General features: G+C 35.8%; 1 protein-coding gene across 4 annotated transcripts in view; it reads right to left on the minus strand.

Moving 5' to 3' along the window:
- TRRAP (transformation/transcription domain associated protein) overlaps window positions 1-12445 on the minus strand; it is a 303743-nt gene that overhangs the window by 20912 nt on the left and 270386 nt on the right. For all 4 annotated transcript variants that reach the window (XM_067550926.1, XM_067550924.1, XM_067550923.1 and 1 more), the window contains 4 exons: window positions 10576-10740; window positions 8595-8685; window positions 6666-6865; window positions 5173-5434 (listed from right to left, as the gene is read on the minus strand). In XM_067550926.1, the coding sequence (XP_067407027.1) occupies window positions 5173-5434; window positions 6666-6865; window positions 8595-8685; window positions 10576-10740 (718 nt within the window). The remainder of the gene's footprint in view (window positions 1-5172; window positions 5435-6665; window positions 6866-8594; window positions 8686-10575; window positions 10741-12445) is intronic.

Here is a 12445-nt window from a genome sequence, read left to right on the forward strand (position 1 = left end):
GGTGTGCAATGTCAGAATCTCCCAGCACAGTCATAAGACAACATTACCAGGGGTTATCAAACTGGGGGTGGGTCGCAACCCCTCAAGGGGTCATGAGGTTATTACAGGGCGGTCGCGAGCTGTCAGCCCCATGCATATGCCGTGGCTGCAGCTGTCAGCCCCATGCATGGCTGACAGCCAGAGCCCTTCAGAGCTGGATGGCCAGAGAGTAGCAGCTGCTGGCCGGGTGCTCTGAAGGCAGTGTCATCCCTAGCAACAGCGCAGAAGTATGGGTGGGATGGTATGAGGGGCTCATTACTTTTTTTTTGGAAATATTTTCAAAGGAGGTCCCAGAAAAAAGAAGTTTGAGAATCCCTGTGTTAGACTTACCCATGCAGACTCCTTTCTCATAATGGTATACATGGGGGTGTAATCCTGAACACATTTTTGTTCTTCCCAGTAATTCAAGAATCCTTAACCAGCTGATCTGAAGAAGTGGGGAAGGTGGGTACAGTGTATGGACACAGACACAATTATTTCACCAAACCAATGACTACAATAACTAACTTTCTCTTTTGAGAATTACCCATATACATCCCCTCCTTTGACAAACAGTAGTGATCCACCAGGTTGTTGATTTGGGAAATATTCAAGTGACTGCAAGACTACTCTCCCAAAATGGGCATCAAATCTAAAGGCCAAATCAAAAGAGTAATGGCACGAAGAATGCAGAGTTCCAAATAATAGCTTTGCATAATTAAACATGGAAAACAGCAAGAATGCATGCTCTGGAAGGTGTCTTAGACCTAGTTGAGCATGCTCTGTCATTCCCAACTAGCTGACACCTACTAGCATGTAACAATCACTCTGATCTATTTCAACAGTCTTTTAGCAGAGATGAATGATTCATGATTACTGAAGTATAGAGCCTGACCTCCCCGGATGTGAATATGGCTTTGGGAAACAATTGAGATAAAAGGTGCTCAGATGCCATCATAGCAAATGAGGGTAATAAAAAAGGGAAACGGAACAGAACAAGACATTTGCAATGAGGGTACCAACAGCAGACTACACTTAGGAAAGATTGGTCTAACCATGGGGTCTAGCGGGCCTGATTGCTATGAGAGATCTTAAGACTTGAGAATTTTCAATGAAAGGGCCCAAGAACCCAGCACATAGGACTCTGAGTACTGCCAATACCTGACATGCTATGATGCAGGAGTGAAGTCCCTTGTCTATACTGAAGAAAACCCTGGGGTTTGTGTTGTTTTCTTGACCCCATGAGTTAAACTGTGACAAGATGAGATGTAGACCTTTAGAGCTGAAATCCTTCTGGAGGTCTGTAGATCCACAATCACTGACAGATAATCCAATTAACATCTCCTTCTCAATAGCCATGCTGTTAGATGGAGATGGCCTAGGTCTGAATGGAGGATGAGACTTGCTCTTAAACCCCATGCAAACTTTGCACTTGGAGGCAATGAGAGAGTCTCTGAGACACTGGAGACAGCTAGAATGGCCGTAACACCAGGAGAAAAAATCTATTGCAGATCTAGCAGGATTTGAAATCTGGGGCCTTCAGCATACCCCCAAAAGTCTGGCAGAAGAGGAAACCCAAGGAATGAGTCCTGGGTAGAAAGTCCCCTAAAGCACAAACTTGTGGAAGGAAAAGAAAACTAAATATTGAAAAAAGAAAAGAAATAAACGAATGGGAAAATCTTCCAGGAAGCAGCTGACACAGTTACTCTGTCTTGAGCTGCAGGCACTGAGAAGAAACTGGAGCAGAAGTAGGTCGTCTTCTTTTATACCCTTGCTTTGGAGCATGAGGTTGTATAGTGTGCAGCATAGACCCACAGACACTTTTGATTCAAATCTCTAATTGAGCGCATTCAGGTGCACACACAACCTATAGTGGAGCACCCACAGGAATATATACTGGAAGAACCACCTTTTTCTGAGGGAACTTGTTCTATTGCTCCTATTTACCAGAAGGTGAGAAATGTCATTCAGCATCACCTGGTATCTGACAGGATTGTTCCAGACTCAACATCCATCCACCCAAGCTAGGAATAATTGCAGCAATACTCGCTTTCTATGGCTGCTGACAGATTTCTTCAAAGATGGGCTACCTCGTGGCCTTGGCTCTGTTTGGCCAAATATGTTGGGAGAGAGAAAGCACAATGTAAAAGAACTTGACAAGTGGTCCTGTTTACAGAACCATCCCCATAAAAATTTTGTCAAAATTATAGCGCAGGGAAGATAATTACTCACTATCGGAACTTAGTTTGGCTCTAAAAGCTGGGATGATAACAGGTAAGAAGGAAACAAGTTTAAGACAAACTTCATTTGCCTGGCTGTAGAAAGAGAATTTAGAATGAGTGTGGAAAAGGTATGCCCAATCCCTGGAGCTTCCTGGAGGTATCCGATCTGCATTTGGTATTCACAAGATGCATCTTGACCATTGGAAAAGAAGGTTATGGAACCACAATACATTATTTGCATATGTCTTTTGAAAATATATCTGTCAACATTAACCTAGGAATAACTGAAGGGAACACAGTTAGTTAAGAATCTGTCTAAAAGCAAAGACACACGTGTCACAGAAGACTCAGAAAACAGATGTAAATATCCACAAATCAAGTGAATACAATAGATGTTGAGAATCACAAATACAAACATGGTCACTTCTAAGTGTGACAGAAGGCAGACTCCCATTGACTCAGACTGAAAAAGGAACAGGCCCAAAGCACATAAAGAAGCGTAGGCATGATCTACTAATTGTTGCCCAAAATGTTAATACATTTGCTATGTCCAGTAAGGTAATGAAGCCTCTATTAATTTGATAACATAGATTTTTACAACTACTGCAAATTAATCACAAATCTAATTTCATTTTCTGTATAATAAATTAAATTATAAAAAACTCTACAAAGCAAGCATATTCACCAATTTAATTTCATCTATTTTTTCCACACGTCCATTTTGAATTAAACCCCAAATTTAATAGATTAAAACATAATCTAATCTGGTACTAAAATAGCTATTTTAATTCGGTACCCACCCACATTTAATCATAATAAAAAAATGCATTTTGAAGTCTGCAAGGAAAACAAAATCAGGCAAATTGCTTATTCTTAAAGTGAAACTTAAGAGAAACACTTTGTGTCTCAATTACTTTAAAATGTTCTTTATTTCATTAAATAGCTCCAGGAAAAGCTCCTCCCTTTAGGTTTCTTTAAACACTGATGCATATAAATTTTTATAAAAGTCTGACAGGATAACAAAGCTAGAAACTTTAAATACGTCATTAATAAACCTTGAAATTTTGTAAAGGAAATACATAAAAAAGAATGAAACTGAAAAATCTTATCAGTATAATTTATATTCATACCAAAGATGGAGACTACAAAATCAAAATCATTAATCTTAAATCTTACAATCCTTTTTCTATGAGCTGGGGGGTGGAGGAGTGAGTTTGTTTTTTAAATAATCACTGCCTTCTATGTTTCTCTTACAATTCTAAGTCTAACTTCATAACTACTCTCCTCTAAAGCCTACAAAAATTAAGATCTCCCAGTAGCTGTATCTGGAAGGAAACAAAGCATCAAGAAGAGTAAACAAACACTAAGATAATACAAAAACATCATGTTGAGTGGTGACTAAATGTTTCCTAAGGACTGTTGCAATATGTAAATAATAAAGTTTCTAAAAAATAAGAAATCCATCTCTACATTAATTGTATTTTAATTCTCTCTACTTTTCAGACAATTGGGGATATGTGAAATTTTTCAACTACTGTTTCCTTCCCTAGTAACCGTTATCCATTAAATTTAATCATATGGTTCAGGACTTCCATTATCCACTGTCATGCAACTGCTGTGCATCAAAGAGTACATCATGCAATACATAATGTGCACAAGATATGTAGGTCATATCTGTGACTGGGAGCTACTTTCACAAGAATCCCAACAGATCACTTATTTTCACATCATAGTCAGTGAGATGCATGAAAAACCAGTATAACTCTACCACTGAACTCAGTAAAGCACTCACTAGCAGTGCTGACCTTGAATGCTGAATATAGTAAGTTGCATAAATACTTATGAACATTAACTTCTAAAATTTTTAAATGATTTTATCACGTTTTCAACTGTTTTTCTAAACCCTAACTCAGACATTAAAATATGCCTTTCCAATTCAGAAGTTTAATATTTTTCTGTCTGAGTTTATATGCTACTATTCCACTTTATCTGATTTTTAATCTTCTTTCAGGATGAGCCACAGAAGTATCAGTGCACTAGCAGCAAATTTCCATGACCCAAGGAAGGCATGAAATTCCCCCATCACTAAATGTCAAACATCTGTATCACAGACAACAGCTGAGTGGCCTTGATACTTTTGAGTGTTTGTTACTTAAAATTGCATTGTAAGCTTTTTTTATATTATTTATTTATATATAAGGTAAGTGACTCAATTTCAATTCAACATCAGAGCTACATAAAATACAGTAATACAAAAAATAAAATACGAAATACCTAATAAGTTACATCCCAAAAGGATCCTTTTTATTAGGCCTGACTATTGTGAAGGATTCAATTTACCTAACACAATTATGAGAATCTGAGTAGAGAATTTTATAATCTAGATATCCAGAAGCCTAAATTAATACCACTCATTAGATGTAGATAATTCTGGAAAACTGTACATAATACAGTTTGTTGGAACTTTTCAGATGTAAAGTGCCATTACATTTTAAGTGCCTTACATTGTTTGCTTTTAGTATGAATAAGGACTATTAGCGGTTTTCATCTGCCAGATAGCTTTCTCATTCACCATACAGGCACTCAAAATGTGCTAGTCTTTTTGTTGAAGTGCTGTGATGTACTTATTTTTGTAAATAGGTATAATTGACTCCAGTTATGGCAACAATGGAAAAACTACATACTGTACTGCAAACGTTCTGTCCTCAGTGTTTTGGTCTAATTTTCTTGCATGCATTTTTTACTGCTCGAAAGAGTATAGGAATGGCCAGACACTAGCATATCGTAAATTTTTCAAATGTTAAACATTTGATTTGTTCTGTAGTCATTATTCATTCTCAGAAAGGATGCGTAAAGACCCTGAACACTCGGCAAACAATATTGTCATTGAAGATTATTAAAACAAACTTGGACATACGTTGTCAGATCTCACCTGTTGTAAATTGCCCTTTTAATTTCTGAAATACGGGGTCTTGAGCTGTAGCCTGTGCTCTTCTAGCTAATGACTCTGAAGCTGCACTGGAAAACATGGTGGAGACATTTGACACATTCTCCAGTCCCACTCCGAAGGTACTGACCAACTTCTTGACAAAATTTAGTGTATGGGGAGTGATTTTGGCATCTGAAACTGCTCCACTTTTCTCAAAGGCAACTGAATAGCACTTTGCCAGACCTTGCTGCAACTGTCTAAGAACCTAGTACAAGGATAAAAGAAAAAAAAACAAGTAAATGTTGTTAGGCCTTTTGATTTGACAACAAAAACACACTAACATTACACTGCAATGCAGTACTAGAATACAGCAAAATCAGAACAGTAAAATTATCCTTTACTTGAATCTAGATTATGAAACATATATAAGGCCTCTTTCTGCTTCCACTGCCATCACTAGAAGCAAGAGCTGGCTTTTAAATCAAAGTACAGAAGAACTCTGTTTATTTGTAGTAGTGACTGTGATGCTGTTTAGCAAAAGAAGCAAATATTCAATAGGGGTCTACTATTGAGAGTTAAAGCATTGAGTCTTACCACTAAAAATTAGCAAATTACACAGATGCATTTTATTTGCTACATCACAAAATGTACTTTGTTCATTTGACAAGTGTAATTTAAATTCTCCGTATTCTGGAGTACATTAAAATGAGGGGTATTTCATAAAAATGAAGTGTTCATAATATGAGACCTTATTAAAGTCTGTGTTATTAAATCTTGTCTGGAGTAGGGGGAAAAAAACATTTTTGGAAGCAAACGATAAAGTAGTTTATCTGGTCAAGCAAGATTCCAGTGTACTAGATCTTTTATGATTCCTATATGATACCTCTGTGTTACCTATTTTTGTATTACTGCATCTGAGGAAGAGAGCTAGCCTCTCGAAAGCTTATGTCTCCAAATATTAAATCTGTTAGTCTTTAAAGTGTCACAGAACTCTCATTGTCTTTCCTAGATCTCTTATATTTACTTTTCAAAATACACAGATCAAGTTTAATTTAGACTTTGTACAATAGCTCCCAACTCTATCTCACAGACCACCACATATAGAGGGAAACACAAAAACAGATTAAAAGTGTTAAATTAAATTAAAGAATGTAAAGTGCCCCTTACAATACAATGCAAGTTTCAGCTGGAACACTAAAATCAGTAGAAATATTTATCACACTAATTATTTTGGAGAGATTTTTCCCCCAGCATCTACATCACTTCTAAAAATACAGAAATAATTAACAGATGCTTACAGTTGAAGGCAGATTTGTTAGGGTTATTTTTTAAACAGACCAGTTTATTGTGTACCACCTTATTAAAACAAAATCTACAGAAAATATTGCCAGACATGAAAAATAAATAATCTAGAGAGAAATAATCTACATATCTAAATTTGTCCTGGATTTTATGCATGTTAAGTAATTCTGAATAGTTATATTAAGTCCGAATACCTCTTCATGCCAATTCTCTCTGAACCAGACCATTTGATCTACAATGCCTTCCAGAGAGGACAAAAGCGTTGGGTGCAGTTCTCGCTGCATATGCATAATTCGGCTGCAGCGCCACATAGGTGCAGTGGCTCTTATTGGCCCAGGATCTGATGCAGAATGAGACTGATTTCCTACGGAACTTGGCTGCTGTTGTCCAGAATCTGGGACAAAACCCAAAAGAGAATAGTTAACTTTCACAGAACTATGAAAGAGATGACTGCATGGTATTCAAAAAAATATACTCTCCTGAGTTAGCTTCAAAAGGAAACTGAAGCTAGTTTTCTATAATTTAGTGGAACATAAAATATTAAATCAAAATTGTTTAAAAAAATAACTTTGCTGCAAATGATATTTAGTTGTTTCATAAAGTTAAGAGCAAAACATACATTTAAAAAAAAAGGAGCAAGGACCTGTATCTTTAACCTTTTGCACTGGTTTGTGCAATCTATTTCCTCTTAAAGTAAAAGACAAAAATTAGGATATTCAGTTCCTTTCTGCTTTCATGAAACCTCATAACATAAGTGGAACAATAGGTGATCTAGGGTCTACAAGTATGAAATTTATCCTCAGAAACATCTCTTACTAAAACTAATTTCTTATACAAAAGACCACTGAATGATACTATAACTAACCACTGGATTTCAGGGTCTTAGCTTACAACTTACCAAATGATGAGACGTTGTTTCAAATGATACCTCATGACTAAAGAGCACTGTGTAGGAGCAATGTGTTTTAGGAATGAAAAAGTACAGAGGTAGAGTCAAGAGAAAAATGATCAGCTATCAATGAGATCACTGCATGTATAATAGATAAGACAGAATTTTGCATGCAGGACATCCATTGCTGGAAATTAATGTAATGAAACCATCAAAAAGACAGTATACAACTAAGATCAAGAAATAAAACGTAATTTTAGTATTATTGTTCATGAACATTTCTTCCTCTGTAGAGCAATAGACCCAGAAAAATAGGATGTTCCTTAAACAGTACCCTTTAAAATATATGCAGAAATTAAATATACTGATTCACAAGTGAAACGGGTGATCATCTAGACAATGCACCAAGAAGTAACAAAAAAACAAAACAACAACTAGAACAAAAGGAAAGATTTAAGTTTTTCAAATAGTTTTCTTGGGAGCTATTCTTAAGAGATTACATGGGCTAAAAGAACAAGAAGGTGCTGTGGAATTGCTCAATGTGGTAATGCTGCATAGGGTTTGTTCCTGAAAACAGCTGGACAAATCCCTCATATTTTCCCCTTGAAACTACAATGCGATAGCGAATTTTAGAGAGCATTAACAGGGGAAGTTAAGTTCAAAGTAAAAATTTAGAGCGCATATACAGCAAGAAGCTCATTTGAAACACAAGCATGTGCATTGAAAGCTAATTCTACAGAGTTACATTCATTCAACAGCACAGAATGACACACGACCTATTCTTCCAAATCAAAACTAACCAAAAGGAAGGAAGGACAGCTTCCTGGTTAATGTTGTGGACTGGGACTGGTCTGGGACTGGGTTCAACTGCCTCAGTTCCCTATTTACAAATTCAGGATAACAGCACTTCTGTACCTCACAAGGGTTTTATGAGGATAAAAATCTATTAATGATTGTGCAGCTCTCAGATATTACAGTAACAAGGGCACGTAAATATATAGAACTTCACATAATGAATATATTCAACAACATTGTAAATTATTCATAGGTATTTGCAGACAGAAAAACACTAAACCCAAACAATTTTATCATTAATTATTCCCTTAGTTTCTTATTAAGGGTTAGAGCTCTTTCCCAGTGAACTTGATTTACCAGGAAGTCAGGGAATCCGCACTGGAGAGACAAAGTTGCAACTGCCAACTAAGCACAGTGAGTTTTAGCACTAACAACTCACCACTTTTGTAGCGCTCTCGTTGTTCTATCTTCAGCGTCAAATAGAGGGTCCTGATAGGGAAATAGACAGCCTGTGGATAGACTCTTCCCACCTATATGAATATAAACACACAGGAAATAATATTCACTATTTTGTTGATTTGCTGAAAGACTCTATAAAAAATATACAAGAGATCAAATATATAGCTATATAATATTTATACTAAACAAGTGCATTTCAAAAATTCCTTGTTTTATTTAGCATTTATGGAAAATTAAAGTGCATTTCAGCAACAAAAAATCCAAACAAAAAGTGGATAAATTCACAGAAATAACACTGTGCACCTCTGCATACTGTAGCAAGAGATATCTAATTAGAATTTCCACTGTTGCATTGCCTAATAAATCTGGGAACAGCATAATGTGAGAGTACCTGACCAGCTCAAGGATTTTACTCACACACATAATAGAAGAAAAACAGACATAATGACAACAGTTAGTCTTTAAATTAGGCCACAATTCCCAGTGAACCCCACACTGCGTGGTAGCTGGGCCCATTAGAGTAACCTTACTCCACATAATTGCAGCACTGAATGTGAAAAGTAGCTATGTAATGTAAAGGGATACCACTTTCACCAAACAAAGGTTTTATGGCTCCTACAGAAAAAGCTGAGTACACATTAACAAGCAGCTTTTGCCTTTAAATCTATAAAACTCAGTGTCCATTAAATGAGCTGAACAATGTATCTAACTGGGCCATTTTAGGAAAGCATAAGATATGGTAGGAAGTTTTTCTAGCCAGAATTTTTCTTTAAAGTATACTGTCCTTACATTTAAATGAGCAAGATGTGTGGAAATCATTTTAAAATGTCCCTAGCACTTCTGAAAATTTTACCGAAAAGAGCTTTATACAACAAATCTGTGATAAAGGTTTTATTCTAAGGCAAGAAGCACATCCATCAATCCTCAGTAGACAGCTGAACGCCTGTTTTTCAAGACACAACACCAAGATTATCTGATTTCATTGTGTCTGCCCCTAAAATATTCTGCTTCCTCAAGGCTGATAGGGAGTATCCCTCTCGTCTAAATCCCTATTTTATTGTAATTCTGCTATCTTCTATTTCTTCTTAAAACATCATTCTCTCTTGGGAGCTTAAAAAAAGGTAGGAGCAAGGGCGAGCATACAGACAGTGGGAACACTGCAAAAATAGAAAGGGAGTCATGAGAAAAGGGTGATTGTTTCCCTTTGCCAGCATCCAGGAGACACTGTAGCCCAGAGGAGTCTAGGCTATAATACAGCCAGTTATCATGACTTCATACATTAGCCTGCATCTTAAAGGTGGTTTTCAATCATGTTAAGATAACTTGATAGGGCTAGCACAATTGTAATACACATCACCCTTGTTGACCATCAAGACAGAACCTAAGTGTGTAGGGTGCCTACTCTAGACTGTGAGCAGCTAACATTTTAAACTTGTCTATACTAAGTGCTAAAACATTTTTAAACACTAAACCCTCAAATCTAAAAGAGGTTAACACATTTACAAAACTCAACAAACCACCAACATAATATCTTGCTAATTAAAAAAAAAAAAAAAAAAAAAAAAAAAAAAACCAACTTTAAAGCAAAGAGAACAATTCTTTAATCCCTAATTCTGCTTTATAGGCATAATGTAACTGTGCATTTCCAAACATGGGCAATTATGGTCACAAAAATGTAATTTGGAATATAACTCCATAGGGAAAATTTAATGTTTTGTTGCAGATATGGTATATAATAGTAGTGTATTTAATCTTGTTTTACCAAAATTTCATTTTGAAATTAACATATCCTGCTTACACAGAAAAAAATGGAGAAATGTTCATAACTGTAGATTCAATGTAATTCTGAAATCTTAACACTTCATTTTGCTTTAAAAATATTCATAGTATTTTTAACCTTGCAAAAACATAACATGAACAAAGAGCTAGAAATTATTGTCTGTACTATATATTCACCTTACCTGACTAATGAGGTTCAGAAGAAGCTTGCCCTCCGAGCCAACCAAACACGTTAACAACTGTGGAATCCAAGCCAGCCACTGGATAGGTGGGACACCAATACAATACTTGTCTACTGCATCTGCTAATGTGTTCTTATCATCATCAAAACTCAGAAGCCAGAGAACCTAAAAGCAAAAAAAGAAGCTTCAAGAGGACATCTGAACTTGTATCTTTCTGACATTAAATATATTCAGAAGATCATGTATGGAGTCTGATCACTGATAATTTACATATTTCACCCATAAATAACTGTTTATGTTTTTAAATATTAGTCAAAAAAGTCACAGCAGCAAAAAGCCTTACAGAGCCAACCATAGTACGCTAGGCAAAATATAATAAGTGGCAAAAATTACCAAACTGTCATTTACAAAAGTGAATCTGCACAGTCTGTGGAATCTGCACAAATCATTAAAAAAATAGGTCTTTTTTGTATTTTACATTAGAGAACAAAGAACTTCCACAAGAAAGAAAGGAAGAACTTCAAAAAGTTATACCCTTGGAAAAATCCTTCAACTGCATGACTAAGGATAGGAAATGGAGATATTTAAGATCTTTCAGCAAAATCAGCAATTAGTTGATTTAATTTATGCAAGTACATGCTAAGAACATTAACTGAACAGAAGCATTTTTGCTGGTGGATGTGTTAAACCATTCATAGGGGTGATTGCATCTTCAATAAATCAACTTGATTTCACATAGTTGTGGAGGGGAGATGGACTGCAACTCCTCTCCCATTTGTCATCAGTTAACATCCCTGACACAACTAAAGACTATATTTGTATGGAAAAGTAATATTAGAAAAGTATTTAATATATGTTACATAATCTGTGATTAAAATAACTATATTATTTATCTTTAATCATGATACAAAAAGTGAAATAAAATTTAGAGTCTAACCTCCAACTAAATTTTCACAATGAAAAGACTCAAATTGAACCAAAATCCTCAGTTTTTCTGTTTGATTTTATATGTAGTTTTTTCCAAAAGAAAAAAAAAATCTTTCCAGTCAGTCAGCCAGCCAATCTTCAACAATCTTCAAATGTTCACATTTCCAGCATTTAGAAATAAGTCTCTCGGCCATCAACAAGTTTGTTCTACATTTGTTTCACTGTGATATCACAATACTTCAAATTTGGAACAATTCAGTTTGCATCACTAATTCTAGATAATCACTGACACGCTTGTTCTTTATTTAATTTCGGAGGAAAGCACAAAGCTCGCGTAATAAGGTGCTCTCATGCACCCTGTTACTTTGAGAAGGAAAAGCTTGCTCCTCAGTACTTTATGAGGAGTACAGCTCCTGTGAAGAGCCTTTTGACATCACTGAATATTATCTCAGCTTGGTTTCAACAGGAAGCTTGTGCAGGAAATGTGCTGGGAGAATTTACCTGAGAGAAACTAGAAGTCACTCAATGAAACAGTAAGACATTCTGAATAAAGGGAATGAATTACCTTAACATCAAGTACAGGAAAAGTTGGGAGGAAAAGGGGAAGAGAAACAGGGGAAAAAAAGAAAGCAAGGTCTGTGTTTTGCTGCTTCTATACTGTCTAAATTCTCAGCTCTCTTTAAAACCATTCAGCTTCTACCATTGCAAAAATACAGCTTTAACAGTATAAACCCATAGCAAATGGTCTCCAGTCAAAGTCTCAGCCAAGATGGGATCTTATTCCATTCACCTATTTAAAGTGAAAGTTTCAAAGCCTAATTTGGAACATAAAGGTTAATATTAATTAGGCATGGGCAAATTCATCTTTTTCTTAAAAGGAAATTAAAACCAAAATATATATGCAAATGTAATATTAAGCTTATGCAGTTAAAATGGCAAAGCA

Source organism: Emydura macquarii, unplaced genomic scaffold, assembly GCF_026122565.2.
Source record: "Emydura macquarii macquarii isolate MOO-44397 ecotype Brisbane River unplaced genomic scaffold, CSIRO-AGI_Emac_v2 contig_1348, whole genome shotgun sequence".
NCBI lineage: Eukaryota > Metazoa > Chordata > Testudines > Chelidae > Emydura > Emydura macquarii.